The 27,272-nt window shown below is 37.4% G+C and overlaps 1 protein-coding gene across 1 annotated transcript; it reads right to left on the reverse strand.

Annotated features, from left to right (window-relative positions):
• Positions 1-22,484: 22,484 nt before the first annotated feature.
• LOC110704113 (protein FAR-RED IMPAIRED RESPONSE 1-like) lies at positions 22,485-26,426 on the reverse strand. Its single transcript, XM_021881891.1, has 3 exons — positions 25,871-26,426; positions 24,958-25,406; positions 22,485-22,922 (listed from the first exon to the last, which is right to left on the reverse strand). Exons 1-3 carry the CDS (start codon positions 26,424-26,426, stop codon positions 22,485-22,487), a joined length of 1,443 nt encoding a protein of 480 aa, XP_021737583.1.
• Between the last annotated feature and the right edge of the window lie 846 nt (positions 26,427-27,272).

A 27,272-nucleotide genomic window follows, 5' to 3' on the forward strand; every position in this document is an offset into this window, starting at 1 on the left:
TTCATTTACCTCCAATTCTCTTAATCCAAACAATGAATCTGTAGTTGTTAAGGACTTAAGGGCGATTTCCATGCAATTTCTACTTTTAGTTGTTAAATACTTAAATTAGAGGCTGAAAGCAATTTTATATGTGATGGGTTGCCTTGTGGCGAGCTCACTATATCAATATTAGCTTTGCTTCTCAAATCATACAGACTGCCATTGCATAAAAAGGCGCGCTTGTAAGCAATATGGGCCATGCACTTTCATTGGTCTAGGAGAGTTTATTTTGGTAAGGCACACTAAAAGGAGCACTAAGGATCACCAAAAAGGTGCACACTATATTTCCAGAGTTGTTTTCACTTTTTATTATGTGCACCTCACTTCAATGTGGCACATTAAGACATGCCTTGAGCCTTTTCATACATTGAGTGTGAATTATAGAAGCTGACTTAGCATGCTTCGTAACAAACTAGTGCCACGTGGTTAGAATATTTTGTTTAATGCACAAAGTAGTTAGTTGAGCTGTAATAAAGGCAGAGCTATAGAGGACCAAAATCAACACACACAACAATCTCAAACTTTTACACTAATAACCAAATAATTAAAGAAGTGCTTACTTATCCCGGGGCTCAAGGACCTCAACAGTGCATCGTGTCCACGATTTTAGCTGACCACTTGTCCACTGAGGATCACAAATTTCAAACAGTGCGTCGAGACCACTAACCTGTATAGTTATAGAAAAAACATTAAGCCAATACTGTACCGTCAAAGAGCAAGCACAATAACTCGACACACTCTATATTAATCTACCAGAAGTTCAAACACTTCAGCATGTTTGGTGAATGGATCAGGGTACAAAGAATCTATCATCCACAACTGTTGACCCTTCATATCCAAAGCCAAGCACCACCAATGGGACTCGTCTGGGGAATCCTTGGGAACTTCCAGCACAGGGACGAAGACCTAATACGACAAGTAAGCCATAACCAAGTTTAGAATATGTTCCTGAAACAACATAATCAATTTAGCAAAGTATATAACTTACCGCTCGAATCTGCGGTAGCTTATAGCTAAGAAGAAGTTTGTAATACTTGTCAGCAATGTGCTCTTCTTTTCCTTCATTCAACATTAATCGATTCTACAAATTTTTTGCAATAACCATTAACAACATTCAAGTGTACTTGCTGCTATGTATGATATGATTTACAGTAAAACAACCTATTTAAAACGTACCAAATAGCTTGGATCAAGCATAATACGCTTGCTTCTGTTGACAAAGTCCCTGGTGGCCCATTTCTTGTTGTATAGGACACTGGCCATTCTAACATAATCTGTTGAAACCCGCGACTTATAGTGCACCACTTCATAGCAATCCCTCTAGCTCGCCTCTTGGTGGTCACACTTTATCAACACAGTACCAGGGCTAAGAATCACCAACATAACATCAAATAAGCAGATAATATGATTAGAATGATTGATTAACATTTGCGATTAAGAAAATGGACATCAGTTATAATTTGAACATCATGAAGGGGTACTCAATTACCTGAGTGGATCCTTCTGAAGCTTCCAGTCCTTAACAAACTTGATCAAACGTGCCTCGCACGATGTATGCCTCCTAGTCTTTGCCGCGTTGCTAAACAAGGATGCCTGTGTAGGCTTCACCACCCTCTTGTCACCACTTTCTCCCCTATCCCATCACAATCATCTTCCTCATCACATGAAGAGTAGCTTGCAGAAGTACACTGAGCATCAACTAAAACAGTTGTTCCCCTAGTTCCTAACAACCCCACAACTATTTGTGGTCCAGGCTCCATGTCCTCATTTTTTTCATCTTCCAATTCCGCTTCGGAAGCGCTTTGAAACTCTGGCCCCTCCATGGCTCCTGCCCCAACCACACCCTCCTTGGCTTCTGCCCCAATAACACCCTCCTTGGCTGCTGCCCCATCATGAGTTCATGACCTCCCTTAGCTTCTGCCCCATCAAGACCTCCCATGGCTTCTGCCCCAACAACACCACCCTTGGCTTCTGCCCCAACGACTTCCTTCCCAGGAAGCCCCTCCCCTACTGTTGTTGAATCGATGATTGATATCGATCCAACAACAACATCCAGGTCACATTCACCTTCATCTGCTTGCAACCCCTTCTCATTCAAAGTAATATCTACAACCTCTGCTGCCGATTCAAATTGTTGGCTCAAAGGCTTTGCCAACCCAACCGTTCCACCAGCACTCTCCTCACCAACAGGATTTGTTACTTCCCTAACAACTTCCTTGGGCATGTTTGCTTTTCTTGTGGCTTTTGCCCGATCAATACCCATAGACATCATCCCATAGAACTGACAGAGGACCTCATCACACTTGCTGTCTATAACAGCCAGTAGCTTTGGAGTTACCTTATCAATCACCTAACGAGGAACACAAGTAAAACACATGAAACTCAAACTTTGCATTCACATATAAAAACTTATCACCTATTATACAAACAATTTAGACATAACAAGAATTAGTAAGTCGTACCTGCTGAGCAACCTGATCCAAATAACAGCCATCTGAAGGGACATCCCGACAGTCCATTGGATGTGGTTCTCCATAAGCAACATCCAACGACTACAAAATAAAACCACAGAATGTTAACACTCTTCACTTAACTTGAATCTGAAATATTAACCCGAAACAATACAAAAAGGAAATAACTCACCAGGAGCCGTCCATAGTCCCCCTTTCGTGTTTTTTTGTCATCTTTTATAGCTGCATTAATTTTTTCCTGCGACCAAGCCTTCAACCTCGGTCTCATACCCCATGACTCAGGAACACGACTAAGGTGATCAAGATAATAAATCTGTATAATGGACACAAAGATGAAGAATATTTCAATCAGTCCAAGACAAGACACTCAAATGCAACCCAAAATAACACAATACCAACTAAAAACTAACAACTCAATTTAAACTAACAACTCAATTTAACATAACAACTCAATTTATGCAACAGACATTACTTACCAAGACAAACAAAATGCATTCGCCTGATCCAGCAACATATCCATCCTCAACAAATTTCTTCTGGAAATTCCTTGCAGCATTACACATCCACATATGCACAAAAGTGCACCAGTCATACTCCGACGATTCATCATAAGTAAGTAAAGCTGGATATAGCTTCACTCCCATATTTGTTGTGTTTGTCGTAGCACACAACAAGTAACCCAGTATCACAATAAGAAAAGCAACCTTGAAATTAGGCTTCTCTGCATCTGACAGAGGCAGCACATACCCATCCTTATCCCTAACAATCAATGATCCCAATGCATTGGCAAGTGAAACGCTTTCTCCCTTGGCATGCAGCCCCCTTAAACTCATCACTTCCGCCTGCTTCACCGGATTATCATCAGGAATAGTAGTAGGGACTGCCTTGGACCCCATTGGAATCCCAAGTACACATTGAATTGAAACAGGACTCATGGGTTGGACATAGTTATCTCCAAATGCTATGGAGCCATCACCTAATACCCTTGTCAACAACCAATATGAAAATTTGCGTGGCAAATTCGTTAGAGGAATGCTTAACAAACCTCCAAAACCCATCTCCGTCACAACCTTCTGCCTAAAAGAATCAAACAACCTAACCACAGTTGACACAGCCTTCACACCATTCAGGTTGGGGGCCTACAGCGGTAAGAAAAAACAATAAGCTCAACACATCCATTAACCACACCCAATCACTACTTTTTACGATGCCTAATTTAACCACTAACTAATTTAGACCCAAATCACCTATATTAAGATAGAAAAAAAAACCTACAAGTTACATGACACAAAACTATGAGCATACCTTCTGCGTTTTTCTTGATTGGGTTTTAATCACCTCCCCTTTCTCGACCACCAACTCCCCTTTGCTCTTCTTTACCTGCCCATACAATACCATTACAAACATTTAATCCTTGATATACTCAATATCACCAATGCAAGCTGTACTTATAAGGAACATGATATAGCCTTAGAAGGAACATAATATAGTTATATAGCCATACCTTTTGCTTCTGCTTTCCTTTACTTTTAACAGAAGGACCTCCCTTCTGCTTTCCAGTTGTTATTTTGTCTGCCAACAACTTCGCCAGCAAAGTCTCCCACAACTCTTTTTATGAATCAGCCTCCTCCACCTCATCTGACTCAGGCTGGTCATCCTCACCTGACTCAGAACCAGACTCACCAGAGGTACCAGAACCACTTTCTTCTGTACCCTCTTCCTCCGTATCTTCTAGTTCCTCACGCTCAAAATCAGGATCAGAAGCCTTCATCTTCTTCTTCCCTTTCGCAATACTTTTCTTTTTAGAGATCTCATCAGCATTAGATTTTCCTTGTTTTCCCTTGACCAAATTAGATCCATGCTTCCGCTTCATTTCTTTGAATCCTGCCATAGATAACATTAATGACCTTTAACTACACCTACCTAAACAGTGCAACAAGAAAAGCATATACTATATCCACATTCAAATAGCACATGCATAAATCAATGACTATTTCTCTTACTTAGTCTTCAATCCATCATCTATACACAAAAAAAAAAAAAAAAAAAGCATGTATGCACACAAAATATTGATTTCAATTACAAGGACTACCCTTATAATTATTAAACAATTTAAATTCCCCTTCCAATATCGATACTACAAATCGCACAATCTAACCCAAATTGGTAAACAAAAGAATGCAGAATTATGCAAGAGCCGATGACAAAAGTTAAACATAGTGAGCATGCGTGGGTGAAAATCATACATCACTAGATAAAGTACACAAAGGGCTAGTTGGTGCTAAATAAATATCAAAGGAAACAGCAAAGAACCAGAAACGAATCCCAGGATAAATATATAATTAAATGACAACCAAAAGAAAACCACATTTCAAATCACCAAAATTCATTTTAACCACAAAATTATACTGGCTTGATTAATCAAAAGCATACACCCCCAAAAACAAAGAACACAACACAGTCAACAATTGATATCACCATCACATGCCAACAAGGGATGATTGTATCAAACAAGGTAATAAAAAACACATAAGGCGACCAATTGGAACCACAATCAACTTAAAAAAATAACAAGCCTTGTAAAATCCATCTTTGAATGGCCTAATCAACACAAAAGAACTTTGCATTCACCAATAATGAAATACCAAAATCAAACAACCTAAACAATAACACATTTAACTCTGATTACATGTAAAAATAAACAAATAAATATTTCCATTACTTACTTCAATCTTTCATTTTCAATTATTCATTAAATCATGCAAGCATACAATAAAATGGTTACAATTACAGGGACCATCCATGTAATTACACAATATCAAATCCTCTCGAAAACCAAAGAACCGTATGTTTAACATGCCACAAATAATTCAGAATCAAACAAAGAAACACTGATAAGAACCTACATCAACCCACCCCTAACAAAGCTAAATCAAACAGCCCACAGTTGCATGAACTCAATACATTCAACTCGCAAAAAACCCTACTAATATAATTCACTTAATCCAACTCGCATAATTCCTTACTCTACTTTCAATACATAACCAAATTTCAACATAACCACACCGGAAAAAAACGATATTTCAATTATTTTAACATAAACACTAAATCGAATCAATTATACTTCACCGTAACCCTAATTTAAGTAAAAATTCGCAATTTGATTGAAATTCTAACTAATTACCCACTCAAATTACATCTACAAACACATATAATCCTTCGTCATTCGAGTAACGAGATTTTTGTCATACCTTTTAAAAGCAACACAATTTAATTCTGAATTGGGAACTTCTTTGTCCGGAAACAACCATACTTCACTGCGCCGGTAAATTGAGCACCAAAACCCTACGATCGCCCTTCGTCGGAATGGAGAAGATGAGAAGACAGAGAGAGGAGTGAAGATGAAGTGGAGAGAGAGAGAGAGAGAAGAGAGGGAAGACGATGAGAACGGAGAGAGAAAATTAAATTTGACTTGCTTTGTAAGATTGCCAAAAACGAGGCCCTGTTACAATTCAAAAAATAACGGAGGCACGTGCAAGGCATGTGATTTTTTATTCCAGCAAACAAGAGTTTATTCCTCTTTTGCCCTCCTATATGCTTCCTTCACCCATAGGTGCTATGCGCCCAAACCGACTCGAAGTAGAGTAGAGGGAAATCGGGAAATTAAAAAAGTGGGCCCACGAGTCGGATTTTTCACCAGAATTAGGAGGGGATGGAAGACGTTAGCAGGATTTTATTCCAAATCAAACTCCTGCAAGAGCTAAAATGCTTTGTGGGAATTAGGCAAAAGGTGGTGAGTAGTGACTTTAATTTCATGGGTGATAGTATCAAAAGGTGAGTATTTGTGGGAGGTAAAATGCGAAATTTTTATTCAACAGGCAAGTGCACAAATAATTCTTTCCCCTCGTGGTGGAAAGTGATACGTAACATAAATAAATATTTATTTATTTATTTACTACTCCCTCCGTTCCCGAAAGAACGACCCATTTGGGTTGATTTAGCGTGTATTAAGAAACTTAATTTTCAAGTACAAATGTATGGGAAAACACAAGTTATTAATAATTTGCAAGTACAAATATATGGGAAAACCACAAGAAAATTAATGGTGGCAGAAGAGAGAAAGAAAGGTTAGAAATTTAGAGAGGAGATGACACAAAGATCTGAAAAAATACAAGGGTAAAATAGGGAGAAAGAGCTATATGACAAAAACATTCGAGGATATATTGGTAATTTTGTGATTTTAATAGATGTTGGGAAAAACAAATAGGTCATTTTTTTGGACTAAAATTAGGCCAAACGGGTCGTTTTTTTCGGGGTCCTTTTTATAGTTCCCATTTGTAATTATGACACTATTCATAATATGAGAGAATATTCTAAATTATTCTTAATATATAAGATATAACATAGTCATGTTAGATCTTATTTAATTCGTCTCGGTGAATAGATTATTAATATTCAATTGTTATATTTTTTACTAAGATTTACGGTCAAAATATTACTTGGCAAACGTGCACAATCCAAATGGAAAATATAAATAGGGGCGGAGGGAGTAATTAATATTAGACCCATGTTGAATCTATTTGAAATTAAAGTCTCTTTACCCAAACACAGCCGAATTAGGCAATTACAACCATGCATCTAACTACGGAGTACTAGTTAACTTGTGGTATAAGTGGTGCTCATTAGTAGAAATGTAGAATTCGAAATGGTCCTAGCTGTTATTTTCGGAGTACTAGTTAACTTTTATTTTTAATCTAAAATGTGTTCACAAACAATGCTATTAGAACCTAATTATGCTTGATTGATGAACATCTCGTGCAAATAACTTGCCAACTAGCTATATTCATCAAAACGTGAAACATTAATGTGAATGAATGTACTCCTTGCATTGTTAGCTACTTTCGAGTTCAGGGCTTCAGGCACAATTCTGTTTCGCATATTGTTACATTTTAGGCCTTGGCTTGGATTTGGAATGTATGCCCTATGTGTGGTTGCTGTTGGGACTCTTGACTGTTAATATGCTTGTGTGATTTTGTTTATTTTTTCACCTTGGACTTTTTTCTTCAGATATTCTAAGCTATGCACATTTCATTGATGGGACCAAAATTCCTTATATATGAAATGTAGCACCAATTCTGCACTTGCCAAAATAACTAGTCTTAGCAACAATATCAATGTGATCATGGAAAAATAGAACAATAACTTGGTAGACATAAACTTTTGAGTGGCTTGTTTCACTCTAAAAGGGCTAAACTAGAGCTGGTTATTGGGTAAGGTAACCCAATGATAAAAGGGTTAGGGTCAATCTTAAAGGGCTTTTATGGATTGGTCTTTAATTGATAGGGCCCTTATTGGATTTGGTCAATATAGGACCAAAATGTTTTTTCAATTTAATTAATAAAGAAAATAGATAATGTAATAACAATTACATAGATAAATTTGTATTCATATATACTTATTAATGGCTTTGTTCAATATTTATTTTAATTGAAATTTTGTAGACTCACCCATTACCGACCCAATATTGACCCGCGATCCGCATTGGTCCGACCCGATATTGTCCCTATAAAAATATGACCTTCTATGACCCAACTTGCACTGACTCTGACCTGACCCGACCCGCCCAATAACTAGGTCAAGACTAAAGAAAAGAAAACATTCCGATTTCTGAATGCACATGATTTTTCCTAATCTCCTTTATCTATTAAGTTTCTAGAATCTCATTTCGTGTTCCATGTTCTGATGACTAACCATGCATGTTCCTGTTCAAGTTACTCTTAACAAACTAATTATGCATTGCCAATTATACTCCTTTCCATTAGGCCAATTCTTCAAAAATCAAATAAAAACAACAAAAATAATCTAAAGTTGGCTCTAACAAGCACAATTTTGTCAATCAGTTGAGTATAATTTGATCGTATTGCTAGTACTTGAGCTAGACTTCAACTTATTTCATACTTCATACCGTATAATAAATTGCTTCTTTCTTGAACTTAGTGGAGGACATTTGTTGTTGCAAGCCTCCTGTTTGTTCAAGATAACATTAGCTACACACCCTTACCTGTTTGTTCATGATTTTTTTTAATAAACAAGGAACTCACTTCCTAATGGCAATTGTTGTAACAGGCTACCAGCTATGTCTTTCATCAAGATCGTTAAATATATAGGTTGAATTATTTTAGTTTTTGTTTTTTTTTCTACTGGCTATGTGTAGTATTTTGTTGATGAACTGAAAAGTCTGAAGTATTGAAATCAAATGCACTATTGTAAAATTATTCATAATATAAGTCCAATTAATAAAAGGCTCAGGTACCCCAAATCTATAAAATCTTCAAGGGCTGATAACATGACAAGTACTAAGCTAAAAAGTTCCAATTTTATGAACTTCAGAAAATTTCCAATTATTTAACACAAGCCGAACTTTCTATTGACTACGATTTGTAGAAATTGCCTACATTACAATAGTTATATAGGCAAAACAATTAATAAAACAAAGCATTTGTTACACGTACAAAAGATGTTGGTACTAGCTATGTCATTAATGTTCTTAAATCTAAATCAAACACTTACAAATGACAACCAATTAAAGAAATTAACGAAAGTGTAACTTCACCTCCCTTGCTAAGTGCCAACTCTAGTTAGGACCCCCAGCAAGTACAACAAATAACAAGGAAAATGACTAAATTCGATTCATCATACTAATTGAGACTTAGTATCTAAAATGCAGCAAAATATTGTGAAAAGTGAACTTTAATACTAAAAACTCATACTGATCTTAAATTTCTTTATCTATTGCAGCAAAATAACGCAGGACTGTACAGCATCCCAAACCAACTAGGTATCAATCCACGTGGCTTGTCTGATCTTGTTGATTAGTCGATGTCTCGTGTGTCCTAGATGGCGATTCAGTCTCAGACGTTCTCCCTTCTGACCCAAATGTCTCACCCCCACGCTCAACGCTGCAAGTTGTTTTCCTTCGTAACAGAGGTGTCTCATCCTCTTCCTCTTGTTCTGTAGATGGTGATGCAGCAGTCAATGTTCCAGGAACTTCTGTCTCTGGCTCCGGAGAAGGTCTAGATGGAGAACCATTACGGGATGTTTCAGAATCAGTCTTAGACGTTCCCCCTTGTGACCCAAATGTCTCACCCTCTTCCTCCTCTGGTTCTGTACCTGCTGATTCAGCAGGCGGCCGCTGCTGTAGATATCTCACCACCTGAACACGCACAGGGTCTCTCAGACTCTTAATATTGTCACTACCACCTTCTGTCAATCTTTCAGGAACATTGTCTGCAAGAAATCCGTCCTTCAGAAGATCAATTGCCACGGGTCTCTCAGAAACAGGACTTGATCTCTCAGGTGCTGGCTTGGCAGTTGTTACTTGGAATACAAAAGGTGCAATATAAGCATCACTATACTTGTTACCTGCTAACAATAAGAAAATACCACCAAGAATAGTCCAGATAAAGAGTGAAACCATAACAAGTTTCACAAGTTCAACCATCTGCTCGTTTACCTCTCCTGCTGTAAAAAGGCTTATGGCACTTGCCCAAAAGCCGTTTTGAGGAGGGTTTCCAGGGTTTTCAGGGGGGTGGGGGTTTTCAGGGGGGTGGGGGTTTCCAGGGTTTTGAGGGTTTCCAGAGGGGTTATGAGGGTTTCCAGAGGGGTTTCTGGCGTTACCAGCAGTGTTTCCAGAGGAGTTTCTTGCGTTACCAGCAGTGTTCCCAGGGGTGTTTCTTGCGTTACCAGCAGTGTTCTCAGAGGTGTTTCTTGCGTCACCAGCAGGCATTTTGAAAAATAGAGAAAAGAGAGGTGAAGGAAAGAGGATGAAAGAAAAAGAGTTGAAAAAACAAGATATTGACCGAAAAGACAATATGACAAAAGCTACAATAGAGAGAATCTAGTGAGAGAGAGGATGTAGAGAGAGAATGTAGAGAAAATGTAGAGAGAATGTGTTGAAAAGATTAATGAGAGTGAGTGGGAAGACTTTATAGAAACAGAGAAACCAAGAAAAGAAAAGGGAAAATCAAGAAAGCATATTTTCCATTTCTTTAAAAAATAACCCCTTAATAACCGACACAACTAATAACAAGAAAAATCTGTTGAATATAGTCCTAGCTTGTATTACAATAGATTACACTTACAGTAAAACACCAACAAACTTCCAAACAAACCGGAGCACAGGCCTTTTAAATTTATTTTTATACCACCATGGGCTGCCTAGAGTTGGAAGAGTTAGTTCAGACAATAAGTCAAAAGGCAATTTAATATATGCATGATAAAATTGACAATAAATATAAGAATATTGATGAGAAGCACAAATTTTTTATGATAAATAATAGAGTTTGAGAGAGAAGAAAGATAGATAGTTAAAGACCTTAAGCTGAAGAATGTTTAGTAATCATGAGGAAAGAAATATAATAAAAAAATCCACAGAGGAGATAATGGGGTGGACATTGACCTAGAAGGAAGTAATCAAAACTGCAAAGCAATATACAACCAAAGTATCCTATGTATCGTGCAGTCTTCAATTGCATCTGGAAAACTTATAACTACTGGAAACTAATTATAGGATATGGACTTAAATTACCAAGTACAAAATTTTTAACTTCATATTCTTTCCAAATTTCTTCCTAGGGACCTAGAATAATTTTACTACTGTACTTTTTTTTTTTTTAATATCATTTCTTCCTTCCTTGTCCTCACATCTCATGGGTTACCAAATTTAAATAGGAGTCTGTCCCAATTCAATACAAATCCGGCTTGAGTCTGTCCCAATTCAAAGAAAAGAGTCTGACACTCTGACCTGAGTTCACCAAAAAGAATATCTGAATCCATAAAAAAAAAAACTCCAACTCTGAATAGGTGTCTAATCGAATTTGGACCTTTTGACCTGTGTAATTTAAAAGACAATTACGTTCGACAATTTGATGATGCTTTCATGGTTGGATTTAGTGAGGTTAAGAAGTTGTGTAATTGATTTTCTTTTTATAAAATTTTGTATTAAAAGCAAGGCTGAATAAGAGGTTGGCAATTTGTATTATTATACAAGGAGTTGACTCAGATTAGTCTAGGCATCTCATAGCAACGGAGTTGCAAATGAAATAAAGAAGTCAGAAGAAAGTAAGTTATATGGCATGATTAGAGCATCAAAGTTTCATATCTTCAAATTGATTTCAAGTTCAACTATTGATTCATCATCTGCCTATTATGAAAAGAATGCACATATATTACTTTCAACAGCTGATTTTTTTCCCACAATATATGGGTGGTCTTTCTATATATGAACTTCAATTGGTGCCATAAAGTTTATGAGATAAAATAGCCAGCCAGTCCATTAAAGAACAGCAACAGGATTGTGTTTCCCATTATAATGAAAAATATGAGTCTTACTTTAGTGGTAAGATAACATCTATAGTTTCATGTTGAAGGCTCTTTAAATGACTCAAAGATTTATCAGATTTCAGTAGACTAGACAAAGTATAATATTTAAGCTTTAATTAATATAAAACAAATTACAGACAACAACAAGAAGTTGAAGTTGTAGACTTGCCTGCAGCCGAGTTTTAATTGTATCTATCGTATACAAGGCTGCTTCTACCACACCACCAGCAACAGCTCCAGCTATAGCATCATCTGTGAATGACATATCGTATTTATCTTTGATCAACTATTACGAAAATTATGAACTACCTCAGAAATATAATTTTTGTTATTTTGAAAAAAATAGCATTATGCGACCTCCTTATTATATTCTCCCAATGTCCATAATTTATAAGCTTTGAGTGTTCAAATTTAGAGAATGGGAGATGAAAGTAAAGGATTGAAAAACATATGTTCAAACAAGAGATCCTACAACCTCAGTGTAAGTGGATTCTTCTTGAAATGACTAAAGGTCTGCTCTAGTCACCTGAATTCACTCATTTCATGTCTAACACATACAGATAAGTGCCGGAAAATTTTAAATAAGTTCAGATAAATTAATACTAGAGCAATTAAGTTCATAAGATAAGGGTTGATAGGTTCCAATATAGTATAATAAGTACTTATAAAAGGGTTGATAGGTTCCAATATAGTATAATAAGTACTTATAAAAGAAGCAGAAAATAGAGAGAAGAGAGGAGAGGATTTGATATTATCAAGCTTAAAAAAGAACATTCTTTCTTACAGAATAAGGCAACCCTACTAAGAATAAATAGACACTACAGGACAAAGCTTCTTAAACAAACAAATCTAATCATTGACACTGAAAACAAAAAAGCAGCAACGGTAGAAATATGCCCGTCAGAGCTTCACAGGACTAGCAGCTGGCATCTTCTAGCATGATTATTATTCTGATTAGGGAAGAATTATATCCTTATTAAGATAAAATAAGGGCTAATAAGTTCAGATAAGATCAATATTCATAAGTTCACAAGTTCGAATAAAAAAAATTGTGGGCTAAAAAAATAAGATAAGGAACGAAACCAGAATTCCGCTGGAAACCACCACTACCATATGAATTATTTCATCTATTGAACTAATTATGCTGACCTCTATTATCAAATCTTCTAGCAGAAAATGCAACTGGCTCAACAGACTTTTAATAGATTACTCAATTCCCTATGCCTCACAATGTTGGCAAACTTGGCACCATTAGCTTAGGATATTTGAACTTTTGCATAGTTATGTTAACTTCATCAAGAACACCATCAGACTCTGATCCCACTGAATCTTGGCATATTTCTGAGCTGAATTACAACTACAACTATTACACACACAAGTTGGCAAAGGACACAGATTATCCAACTCATCCAGTCGTCCCACAATTTCTTGAGCTTATTGTACTACTAAAAATTTGTAGCATCATCTTGAGAAGCATTTGTCAGATCCTGCAGTAAAGAATACAACTGTGCAGAAGAAGCAACTGCTTGGGGGATGAGTCAACCCTCGTGGAGTTTCGCATCTCAATGTCGGAAATGAATCCGAAGAGGCCGTATTACAAATGTCGCCACTGCGGGTACTGGGAATGGGCTGTAGAATCTGATCTCGTCAAGGACGGACCACCAAACAATATTGGGGGCGTTTTCAATAGGGTGGAGATGTTGGAGAAACAACACGTAAACATCGTGAAAATCGGGCTTACCATCTTACTAATGGTTGTGTTTTTTTTACTTAAAATGTTAAACTCGTACTATTGGTAGTATTGGATATTGTAAAATCTTACTAATGGTAGTATTGGATATTGTAAAATCTATGTAGTTTTTAATATTCTCTTGCAAGTCAGGATTGAACAAAGTTGTTAGTCCTAGCGTATTGAAAGCACATAAGATTTGTAAAGGTACATCTATGCAGAGGTTAATGTGCTACTGAATATAAAATAGTACATAATGTCATTAAAAGAAAGGAGAGATTGTACAACCTCATGTTGGATGATACATAAAACATGCCTAACAACGTTACATGAACATCAATATAAAAAACAACATAATCAAAAGCAGATAAGTAGCAGGCATAACTAGGAAATGAATAACCTAGCAGTAATCAGTCATCGTCTAACCCGAAATCTTGGTATCCTTCCCACGGATCCACGTAGGGGTCATTGTAGTCAGGCGCATGTCCGTCCCAAAAAGATCCAGAATCTGGGTTGACCTTGTTGTCATACCTTTGCTTTGCCTCCTTCAACCTATTGACATACCATTGTGGGTAGTCGTCATAGTCAAAAGGCTCCCTAGTAATGAAATCAAGGTGTTGCATCTCATCGTACCCATTTTCAGCCAACATCTTGCTCCTAAAGTACATGCATTGCTCCTCACTGGAGTGGATGATATCATAAGGATCCTCGTGAGAGAAATTCATCCACTCTACAGTGACATGAACCATGTCTTTGTCATAGTCGGACGTGAAATCATGGCCAAGTAGTAGAAGGCAAAATGTCTCACCTTCCTTACAGTGGTTGTTGAGCATGTACTCCAGATTAGTAGCCCAATCATAGTAGGACATAAAGAGCTCCCAAAATCAAATCCAATGGCGACAGTACCATGGAGAACGCCCACAATCAATCAGTAACTCATTGAATTCTCGGAGGTTGACACTAACCGCAATCTTGTGAGCATCTACTAGGTAGTGCATGAAACAATATGCCTCTTTCCGAAAGTGTGCAGGACCTCCTATTTTGAAAGGCGATAGGATTGGGAACTCGGGATGGAAATCGATCCCATTTACGGGATTTTGAAGCCCACCACGGGCTATCGTCGCCGATTGGTGCGAGAACATCATCTCTCTACCTCTTTTAGGTAGAAAGAAGTCTCGAACGACACCGTTTGGATCATGATATCCATTGTTTTTCATAAATTCCAACCGCTTTATAAGTCCCTTTGGGGTCTTATGAGAAACCCCTTTGTTTGCATCCCTCACCTTCTTAGCTACCACCCTCTTGCTCCTATTTCCCCCCATAATACTACTAGAGTATACACTCAAGAAGAAAGGGGTGTATGATCTAAATAGTCCTCTGTGAACGTTTATAAATACTCTAAAGAAACAATAAATGATTTCCCACCTACTTTGTGACTTACTACATTTTCCTTAGATCGCAGTGGCTGATGGAATATACCACTATGCTAACAAAAGAATTAAATGGTATAAGTAATGCTACTATCTTATATAATAATGTACCACTGGATTGCATCCACTCACCACGCAATTAATCTTGCACTTTTACCAAGGGGTAAGTGTGAAATTGGTAGTTGGATAATAACTGCAAATAATAACTCCCTTTAATGTTGTAATTGTAATCCTAAAGTCCATTCGCAAAGCATTTTGTAGCAAAATTTTACAGTGGTACTTATAACTCCCGTTAGTATATAAAATGTTTAAGATGGTACATTTTGTAACATTCCCAGAGTGCTTGTGTTTGTTATGACAAGACATCTCTGTCCCCTACAACCCTAGTACTTATAGAGTGTGGTGCATTCTGTAGCATTTTGTAGATTCAATTTCCCAGTGGTACTTTTATTGTCCATTGAGTACCATTCATTACCAAATTCCACCAATATTGTACCAATCTGAAGTGATCACATTGTTGATTCACATGCAATGCACCATTCATAGCATAATTTCACAAAACAGCTTTCGAGTGTACCTTTGGCACTTGTAAAATACCATTGGAAGCAAATAACAACGAATAGCATACACATTCTACCACCGCTTTTTACATTGAAATTAAAGCATTAATAATCTGCATATGGTCAAAACACTGTACTTAAAGCATCAAAATGGTACCAAACCCACTAATTGTACCACCTAAATTCTAAATGCCCCAATAGTACTCAAAAAATGGTGTAGATTGTACCACCTAAATTCTAACTGATTGAACCTGTGTTTTCTGTGACAAAAAACCTGGTCATAGATAAACCAGAAAGAGGAAATGTGCACTAACTATCCATCAGACCTCCCAATATAATTACAGCTAATGTTTACCAACACTTCAAAAAATATAATAAATCATCACAAAGTTGACTTAATCGTCAATGATTCCGCGTTGACATCCTAGAACCAGTGGTCAAATCCCCCAGGACGTCTTTCAGCTCGTTGCATTCACACTGCACGTCGTCCAGAAACAGATTCTCTCGAGCAATCGTGATCCTCCCCTGCAATGTAAGATCATACCCATTAAACAACTTTTCACAAAACCTAACCCAACAACAACACCAATGTATAAACATACGCGACTTACCACACCAAATTTAGTGGTGAATCTTCTGGCAAATAACTTAATACATGCCAGCATAAACACTCCACGGTATGTGCTGCACCATCTCTAGTTGTATCCACAAAAAGAATACTACCAGCAATATGAGGGTCTAAAACTGCTATAATCCATCCTATAATCATACTATTACACCAATTCCAAGCTCTCAAGGTATTAGCATTAGAAGCAAAAGGTTTCGGCAAACTACCATTTACAAAACCCATTTTGTTCTTAGCAGTCAACCTTATCATCATCGATCTCTTATAATTTCCATACCCTGACCCATCAAAAATACTAGACACCAATTGCATCCCAGAGTAAAATCAGATGGATGCAAATAATAAGGACTAGTTGTATCCTGATTTGGATCAACAATCCTTTCTATATTTGAACTTCCCATATTCAAATTTAATCAAACAACAATACCCAAATAAACATTTCAAACAAACTCGGAAAAACAAGAATCACCCAAAAATACTACAAGCCACACAATTTGCTCAAACACTATATCAGACTTAAGCAATCAAAACAGGTATTGTGAAAAACTCACATAAAGGATTTGAAATCAGCTCTACAGGTTCAGCTCAAACTTTTGCACAAAACTTCAAATTCGGAAGAACGCCTGTTTTAATACTATGTTATCAAACAGAATAGAAAGCAAAGAAAGAATCAAAGAAATTTGCTTCCATTAATGAATTGAGTATGAACTTCAATTACATGTTAGAGGAAGAAGAAGAAGTAAGAAGTAGAGAGAGAAAGTGTATTAGCAGAATTGAATTAATTAGGGAAAGAAGTAAAGCACGAGCTTCTGATGTACGTATTCTTTGTTTATTTTTTTTCTTTACAAAAAAAAGACGGGGTAATTTACTACATTTCCCGCCATCAACGATGGTACCCTGCCCTTATATTAACCCCAATAGAAGTTGAAAAAACGTAACTCAAAACAATCATCAACCTCTTTAAAAAAACCGTTATCGCAATGTCTACTATGTCTTCAGCATCCTCTGGGAGCCGGTTGATTCGTCGTCCATGTGCTTCCCCAAATATCTCGTGGATATCTTCCAAAATATCTTTTGCACCATCTACATTTTTTTCACATTTCTTCACCTATTATTGTACCGCTGGTGTTATGTCCATATTGCTTAAAGTACCACCAAGAATCATGACAACATCAGAAGTACTTCTGTATGTAGAGCAATGTACCACCAAGAATCATGAGGTGCAATACATTTCATTTCAACTACAAAATTTCGTTAAAGAACATGACAGTTTGTAAAAAGTAACACTAATGACTGTCTCACAAATAAGTTGATTGTTCAACGCATAGTCTTAAAAAAAATGCATAACAAAACATTTCAGTCTTAACAAAAGAAATAGAAATGCAGTAGACACAAAAGTACTAAATAAAAGAACTAGTACCCCCGATACATCACCATCTCCAACCAGTTTCACCTCCACATCAAAGGTCCTTCCCGAACTGTTCGTGGTGCGACCCATCAAACGCCAATCCTGATGCGAACCAGTGGCTGTTTATGTCAGGCTCCTCGTCTAAGCTGCAAGGGTCATTGTTCAGTTCTTGCTGAGGGGGGGGGGATGTAAGTCCATGTTGGAGGAGGCGGCTTCAAATGCAGAAATATTTTTATTAAGATAACTTAAAGACGGCGTAAGGAGTTTAAAGTAATAAGTGGTCCATACTATGTGAAGCAAAGCAAACAAAGAACTTACCCGGGAAACGACATCTAACAACATTCCCTCTGGCCTTGTTGATGTGTACAAGAAAGTAGCAGTAAGCGCCCTTGGCCTCCATAACACCAATATTCCTCCTGGATTGTTGTCTGGACCAGCTGGCTCCACTTCATAGTCACCTGGGAGATCACCCAACAGGTCGTTCCTTGCGTACTGACTGTCTACACGAGCTTCCAATATGATTACTAGAATTGGGTTGAAATGGTTATAAAGGGTAGTGATGTTACGAATAAACAAAGGACGTGTGCATCCTCTGGCATTCCAACACAAAGCAAATGACCCAAACCGTATAGTAGTCTCGTTGCTACTGCTTGAGGCCAGAAACTCTCTTGTGTAACTAACACGGTGGTATCTCTTTCTGATAGGCAGAATACGGGGGACCTTCGGCTTCATGGTGTAACCCGATATATTGAGCCTCATGTGGGTTTGGCCGTCGATAACCTTCATTACATGGAGCGTATCCGTGTATGACCCAACAAATACATTACGCCACATCATAAGGAATGCATATATGGGTGCCTCGAATATGTTCAGTACGGGCTCCAAATCAATTAATTTAGCCAATTCAAAGGGAATTGGTCGCAACGAAGAAGAGGAATAGAAGGCTTGGATCAGCCAAAAAATCGTTACAATTGCTCCTTCATTGTAGCAGCCTACTAAATCCTCAAGCAGGGGTAAATGCCCGAGAACAGGGCTTCCGTCCTCGAGAACCATGAGCTGAGTTGGGGAGCACATTCCTTGTAGAAGACGTGCCCTCAAGTTTTGGATAGGATGGAAAAAACCACCTTCGAAGTGGTCTATTGTCTTCAAAAAATTCACAACATTTAAGTCTACTTCGTTATATTCCCGCTCCGATTTCTGGAAATACAAAATGGGCAAATGTGGGTGGGGTAAGACATGAACATATGAAACGGGAAGTGGATGAAAGTTCTCCATTGATGTGATGAAACCAAAAGGTGTCAAAGGTTGGAAGAAGATAGGAAGGGAAGGATGATGTACTTCAGCAATAAGAGGAAGTGAGTGGGGTGAGAATGTGAGCTAAGTTACAAAAAATATAGAATTTGAACTAGTTTCGTGGGAGGGAAAAGTTAAATTTGAATATTTGATCCTATTTACCATGTTACCGTGGTAATCCTACTACTGTAGGTGACGCAATAGGTGCAGCACTAGGCCAGAGAACTGTCTTGTCAAAAGAAACACTAAATTGAATACAATGGTACATATATGTACCATTGACTAACTAACTGATTTATTTGTACCACTATATGGTCTTCATAGGTATCATTGTGACAAAGCTGAACTACCCAAGTGTGCACTCCAACTTAATGTGAAGATCGAATTTCATTTGGTGGAACACACATACAAGTGCATTGAGGGACTCTCAGTGGTACAAATCTTATGGTAATATGTACCACTATTAACAGAATAATAACCATTTGCATTACAACGGTACCCTTACTAGTGTTAATGGCATCCATTGTGTAAAAGCATAAAAACTCGAATAGTAAAGGGATGTTAACTAATTGTGCACTTGCATTGATTACGAAGTTATATGCCACATTCAAAACACATGTTACGTCACACAATACATCGGTGAAGTTATCAGTTGTACATAATTAACAATAACAATTACTCGTAATAACTATTTTGCATACAGCCTACACAAGTACGCAGACTAGGTAGCTAACTCATAAAAACTTTGTAAATAATGTCAGTTGTAACAAAAGATATTACGTTGCGTATGATAACTACGTTATACATAACAACATTACTCAACAGCGTCCAAATGGTTGTTCATACATTATGCTATTTTGGGAAACGTACTTAGAACTCACTAGTTTTTTGGGCCAAGTAATTAAAAATCAGAAGCTATTTTGGAAATTTACTTAAGACTCACTAGATAATTATGTACCACCACATATCCTTACGTACCATTACGAGGTAATTGGTACCCTAATGTACTATAACTTTGCACAGTGGTACCCTAGACTTTGCCCTCGTAAATGGTACGTCTTATAATTCTATAATGTGTCATTAAATATTCAGTGGTACAATAGGTGAAAATCAAAGTACCAATTATGTAGTACCTTAATCCCTTTGTTTGTTGTGTCAAGTAAGAGATTGAGGAAGTCATAACTATGAAGCCATTGTTGATGTATTTTTAAGCCCGCAAGTGCATACAAATGATATATTGTACTAAGAGTTGATATATTAAGTCTATAATTGAATCAATACTATGAATAGTCTTTTTACTTTGTAAAGCATGTATTCCAAATGGTTGCCATTACAATTATGAAGATCCCTATAGACGGTATATGAATGATTATGCGCGGTAACCGTATGATATAAGACCAACGAATAATCACTACATGAGTAAAAGAACCGCTTTTATATATGATATAAGACATTTAAAATCTTATATCACTACATGAATGCTTTCCATGCATTTTAAATGTCTTTCCTTTCTTTGTCTACTATGGACTCCTAATTCACGTTACGTACCGCTATGCCTGCAGCGGTACAATCCTTTATTTGTTGTGGTAAATTATATAACTTAATTATACCACCTTGTTATGAACAATACATCTTGTTGTCGATTCTTTTTTTTTTTTTAAACAAGTTATCGATTCTTATATCACTACATGACTGCTTTCCACATTTTAAATGCCTTTCATTTCTTGTCCTTCGACATTTTAAGTGTCTTTCTTTTTTTGTCCTACTATGGAATCCTATTGCATGTTACGTACCGCTACGACTAAAGTGGTACAAAGCTTTATTTGGTGTGGTAAATTATGCAACCTCTTTGTACCACTGTGACTTTAGTGGTACAAATACGTAGTTTTTGCATGAAATGTTACAAAGTATTTGTACCACTACATGTCAACAGTACATCCTGTGGTGGAGGCCTATTACATAATAAAATTATGTGTTGTCCAAAAAAGGGTTAATTGAGAAATGCGTAGTCATGAAATTATGTCTATTTAACAGAAAGTTGTGATGAAAATGTAGTTAATTTTGCATATGCTACAAAAATACGTCCATATGATTACAAAATGTGTGTCACCGTTATATCGTCAATGTTTAAAAAAACTTACACGAAACAATGTGTTCAAACGTATTATAAAAAAATTTCTATAGTGGTACATTACTTAATAATGTATGTGCCTTCTTGAGATTTGGGTATAGTTAATGGAACGTTTTTAATTGCTTCACATCAAATGGCGCGAAGACATAGGGAAACTGAAAGAGGGAGTTGAAGGGTCGTATTTGAAATCATCCCACGTTCATGAGATGTAACTTCCTCCTCCCACTATCTATATATACCTTCCATGTTCTGTACATTTCTTTCATTTTACTCAGTCATCTTTTTCACCGTTTTTGTATTTCTTACCTTCTCTCGTTCTATTTTGTTTTTCCATTGTTAAACTGCAAAAATGGTGAAACAAAACAAAGGTCGTTCCCCTAGCCAGGCCCAGGCGGAGGGGGAGGCAAATAAGGCAGAGGAGCCCCGACAGCCCTAAAGGCGTCCTTCCCCATGCTCCGTACCATGTCCTTGATCGTTGTTCTCCGGAGGTTTCTGGCCACGAATCGGGTGCTTATGGTCACTCATCTTCAACCATTGAAAAACTCCAATGATGGAGGTGAAGTTTGGTTGGAATTGAGTTTCATGTGTGGTTAGACTTGGTTTACGCTTTAATTAGTTTAACGTGGTTTAATGTAACTTCTATTGAACATAGGGACAAATGTGTTTATGTTAAATTAAGTTGTTTATATTTTGCTTGTATTGAACAATATCAATCTTATTATAGACATTGTGCTGTAATCATAGTTCTTCAATCATGTTATTTTTGTTAGTCGCCATTGAATATATTGATATTATTAAACAAAGAGTAGTACCCTTGGAACTACTAAGTGGTACTTTTATGTGTGCCAATTATAAGCAAAATAGATGCCAGTGGTACTTTTATGTGTACCAATTATATTCAAAATAGATGACAGGGATACATTTGATATGCTACAAGTTGTGCTGTTAAATTGTACCAATTGCTAAATTGTACTGTTGTTACAGAGCAGCGCAAATAATATACTTATACGTAGTAAAAAGTTTGAAAAAAATAGATTAATTGTGATTGGATCCAGATGTGCCAGGAGTGAGGCCAAGGAGAGAAGCAAACACTCCACCAGAGTGTCCTCCCCTAACCGTAGTAAAGTATCCTAACGACCCATCCAAATTCCTCATTTGTATTCCCCCAACAGATCGAATATACTCATTGTCCTAATGATATGCTGGTTGGGGTCTGAGCAACTTTCTTCCGAGCATCATTTTTCGCCTTATTAGCAGCCCTTTCTTTTCCTTTCTTCTCAGTGCACGACGGGTATCTAACACTTGTAGTGCGATGTGCCTTCTTCTTGGGTAAGGGTGGATCCTTAATCCTACCTTGGGCAGATCCTTCGTAGCTCCCTTGGAATCCACTAACAGGAGTAGTGTTGTTATTACGAATTCATGATGCCACTGTCATTGGTGTGTTTGTCTCCTCAGGCCCCTTGTTCTGTGCCACAGAAGACGGCGTTCGGACAACTCCATGTACACCTTCATCCTCACCAGGACCATTCTCATTCCCTCCTGCAAGCTGCCTTTTTGCAACCATTGCTAGAACTTCATCCACTCTCAGATCCATGAGATGCAACATCTCTTTGACAGCCTGCACTGCCTCCTTACAAATGGAAGCCTTAGAGCAAATAGGTTCGTACGTCCCCATAAGATTGTGATAATTCCTCACTTCATCAGTAGTCAATGGATCATGGTAAGCAACTTTTACTCGTGTGTGTTTCCGTTGTACGTCCTTCCTCCAACGACGGAGTACATACTTCTCAGGAACAACAGTTACTCCATTAAGGTCATACACAAGAATCATATGTCGAAAAATGATCCCATGACACTAAAAGTGTTTACAGTCACATGCAACTTCATACGTACTTGTAGGGAATATTTTCAAGCATTTAAAATCCCACTAGCTTGAACCGCACTGTGATCATACACTAAAGTACGGTGGCGTCCAAAAGGGAAGAAGATAGAGCAAAAGAGTCGCCAACAAGTTTTTAAGGAACTTGTAAACCGTACACGAGGTGAAGGTTACACCTCTTAACGATCCAAGGGATCGTCAACTCCATAAGGTCATGAACCAAAATAGGGTTCGGGGATGATGGTACAAATCCAACCTAAAAGAGATTGAACCTGCCCTAATAATAGGCCTCTACTTTATTCTGCTCGCATTCATGTGCGCTTTCTGACTAACATGCAATCAATAGGATTAACCCTAAACCTTTTTAATCTATGTTGGTTGAATATTAATGCACAAATAAATCTATTATCGGCGATCACTTGAATTATAATCATAATAACCCTAACAAGATTATTAATTATCTTATTAAGCGTGGTTGCAAATACCAATTCCCTTTAAGCATGCAAATAAAGGTGATCAAGCAATAACAATATAAAATAATAATATGCATATCAAGCAACATAATAAATAATCAACATTATTAATAATAATAATATCAATCATAATCAATAATAATAATAATCATGTTAAAGCATAGCAAGATCCTAGGCATGATACTAACAAGATTAATAACAAACCCTAGCATGTCACTAAGCAATAAAAATCAAATCTTTAACCCTAACATGATACTAACGTGAATTAATATTAGGAAGAAAATAGGAAGCATCGCAGGAACCATATTAAACATATTTGATATTATAACCTTTTCCTTAAACATGATATTAGGAATCATAATAACAATTCAAGCATGATTTCTACATCATAATATCAATTAATCAATTAAAGTACTTACTTGGATGTCTCGTACCTCTTTCTAATAACAAAATACACACGTTAGTAACTTCAAGGAAAATAATAATCAAAACAATTAAATTAAATAATTGAAAGAGAGATTTGGGACCAAACCCTCAGAAATTAAACCTTTCACGTCTAGGGCGAAGGCAACTTCGAATATGGCTAGGTGTATCAAGATCTTGTGAATGCGGAATTTTGTATTAAAAAGCAAGAAAGAATTTCAGAAGAAAAGAATTCTAATGAATGAATGTTATTGAAAGTTAATGAATGAATGAATGAATAAATGATTTGAAGATGAAGAGAATGAATTAAAAGAATTGATGAATGATTGATGCTTCTTGATGATGGTTGGTGAATCTTGATGAATGAAAACGGAGTTTTTGATACGATATTTATAGAGAAAATCATCCAAAAAAAGATAATTTGACAAAACAGAGTCTGAAGATCGAAAATCAACCTTGGCGCCAGGACCAGTGGCTAGCGCCAAGCGCCAATGGCTAGCGCCTGGCGCCAATCCTAGTTCCAGGCGCCAAGGCATGGGGTTGGACGCCAAACTGTTTTTCAACGCGTTTTCAAAAATCTGATAAATTTCCCGTATTGGAAGATAAAATAATATAATTTCAATCGAAAATGCTATTTGATCTTGATTAAAACTCTGAAGAGTCCTAATTGAATTAAGAATGCAAAGAACCTTCTAGAATGTTCTAGAAGAATAAAACCATTCCTAATTGCATTAGGAATGATAAATTTTATTAGGCCCTCCCCTAGATCATTAGGCCGTACTTAAAGCTCAAACCGGGCCCAGTTTAGTAAATTGGCCATAACTTCCTCAATATTCATCGGAATCGGGCTTATAATATATCGTTGGAAAGGTCTTTGCAAGCCCCATCCAACTACACCACTATTGGACCCATATCATGGACCAACCAAACTGGATTGGCTGTTCTCTTAAAATAAAGTTTTCAAAAACAGGGAGAAGAAATAAAACTTTCCGCAACACTAGACCTTTCCACACTTCGTTTCATTCGATTATGATTCGACGTGAAAGGCACTCATCACCGGGTTTGGTTTTGGGGAGACACAAATGGGTGTCTACAGTACTACTATCATATATAACCCGGTAGCATCTACGAATCTTTGTCACTTCATCCTTCTTCGCATTTTTAGGCTTGATCCAAACACGGTCTTCGATAATAAACTTAATTAGATTAGTACCAATTTCATAGTGATCTAGGGGACGAACATACAACATCTTCTTGCACAGTCCCTGCACTTCTTTGAATTTTGCATCCGTATAGCATTTTTGAAACAACACCTCCGCTGGGAAGTCAGTCACTAAATGCCTCACATACCGTTGTGTGTTCGAGTCTGCCATTCTTTCGGCCCCGGCCCTTACTGTCATAGCATCGCAATACCGAATAACAAACTGAGACAACGTTGTATGCTTGTCAACATACCCTTTAGAAAAATGATTAAAACTCTCTGAACGTTGAGTCGTTTTCATCCCAGACCAGAATAAATGTTTCAAATACGCGGGAATCCACATTACTCGTTCCTCATAGAGCCCTATTCAATATAATTGCAATTATCATTTTCATCCAATATACACTAGTTTACGACAAATACTAAGTGACACAAACAAAGAAAGCTACAAAAGCTTCTGCTACCTGTACGTACTAATTGCAGTGGTACATTAAAATTGATAGTGGAACAACAAAAATAACCATTGGAACAATGCTACTACTCAGTGGTACAAAACGCACAGACCAATATATTTACTCAAATATTCAGATCATCAACACCCCAAAAACACATACAAAATCATGAGTAACTTTACTAAGAAACCATAAAGTATAAACCATTGAGTGGAAGAAACTAACCCTATAGCCAAGCGTTGTCTTGTAGCTCGTAATGCTGAATTGCATCACACCATCGAGCTTCAAATTCATCAACATCTAAACTACCTTATATGAGGCTATCAAAGTCATCCTTTAAAACTTCGTAATCATCATCACGCTTAACATACTTACCAAATTTCTGTAGGATGTGCCATATGCACCACCTATGGGTCGTTTCAGCCATTGTACAATGCACAGCTTTCCTAATTGCCGGATCTTGATTCGTCAGAATAGTTGTAGGGTCTTTACCGCCCATACAATGCAGCCATGTCCTCATCACCCACTCATACGTTTCTGCTCTCTCGAGAGAGATCAATGCAAAACCAAACAATATACTCTGTCTGTGGTGATTCACACCAAGAAATACAGCAAAGGGCAAATGGAATTTGTTAGTCAAGTACGTACTATCAAAACAGACAACATCGCCAAACTCCTCATAGGCAGCTCTGCTCCTCGCATCCACCCATACAACATCTTGTAAGGAACCATCCTTCCCAAACCTACACAGATGGAAAAAATTTTGATTATCTGCACTCATTTTGTTGAAGTACTCAATCATCCCATTTGCATCACCCTCGGTAAGCTCCAGTCTCTTTTTCTCCTCCTCAGCCACCGCATTCGTCAAGTCTTTTTGAGTAAAAGTCAATTGATCCACTCCATTCACCTGCCTACCAAAACAACCGTACATCTAGGAAACCTTCACCCTTAACTTCTTCGCAGAAACCACCTGTTTCACCAAGTGCTTATGTTTGGTAACCAAATCGTGCTTCCTGTACATGGAAACATCCTTGGACTTTCCCGGTGTAACTACATGATTAGTGTGCTCCAAGTTCACCCTACGAACAACCCAATTCCCTTCTGCATTAACACTTGCATACAACTCCACCTCACATCCACACTTTTTTGTTTTCCTTTGTACAACTGTCTCCTCATCCTGAATCAAACCTTCCTTCAGTGGATCAACTTTATGCTTCCTAGAAGGTCTTTCGTAGCAGTCACAGGTCCACTTAGCATTCCTCCGCTGCTTACAACACTTTCCAGTACCCAATTCCTTCTTCACCTTCACCCATCCAGAAGCAACCCTCACTATTCCAAACCCCTTTTGCATAGCGTAACTCCAGAAGTAAGTATCTAACTCATCCCAACTACCAAATACCATGCCCAAAATTGTGGGTGGTATTTCCTCTTCAACACCGAACACAGTTTGCACAATTTGCCTACCCTTCTTTGGTGTTGTGAACCCTTCACCATCAACTTCGTTTTCACCATGAACTGACTCATAATCTGACCCCAGATTTTCTCCACCATGAACTGACTCATAATCTGACCCCTAATTTTCTCCATCATCTCCTTCTCCCATTTCATTCTCCTTCTCCTCCTCCTCATCATCCCATTCTGTAAATCTATCCTCACTCCCTAACCCCTCATCATACACATATACATCATCCTCACTATCATCTCCAACTGGCTCAACACCAACCTACAACACATATACATCCATATCTCATTCTAGTGGATCATTATAGAACCAAAC

This window comes from Chenopodium quinoa, unplaced genomic scaffold (genome assembly GCF_001683475.1).
Source record: "Chenopodium quinoa cultivar QQ74 unplaced genomic scaffold, ASM168347v1, whole genome shotgun sequence".
In the NCBI taxonomy this organism is placed as follows: Eukaryota; Viridiplantae; Streptophyta; class Magnoliopsida; order Caryophyllales; family Amaranthaceae; genus Chenopodium; species Chenopodium quinoa.

Excerpts from the sequence above, each read along its gene's own strand:
- LOC110704113 (XM_021881891.1), bottom strand. The coding sequence starts at position 26,426 with ATGTACGGTTGTTTTGGTAGGCAGGTGAATGGAGTGGATCAATTGACT. Across the intron at positions 25,407-25,870 it reads GCACATCCTACAGAAATTTG|GGCTCTATGAGGAACGAGTA; the intron begins GTAAGTATGTTA and ends TATATTGAATAG. Across the intron at positions 22,923-24,957 it reads AGATTCGTAGATGCTACCGG|TGTCATGGGATCATTTTTCG; the intron begins GTTATATATGAT and ends AAACACTTTTAG.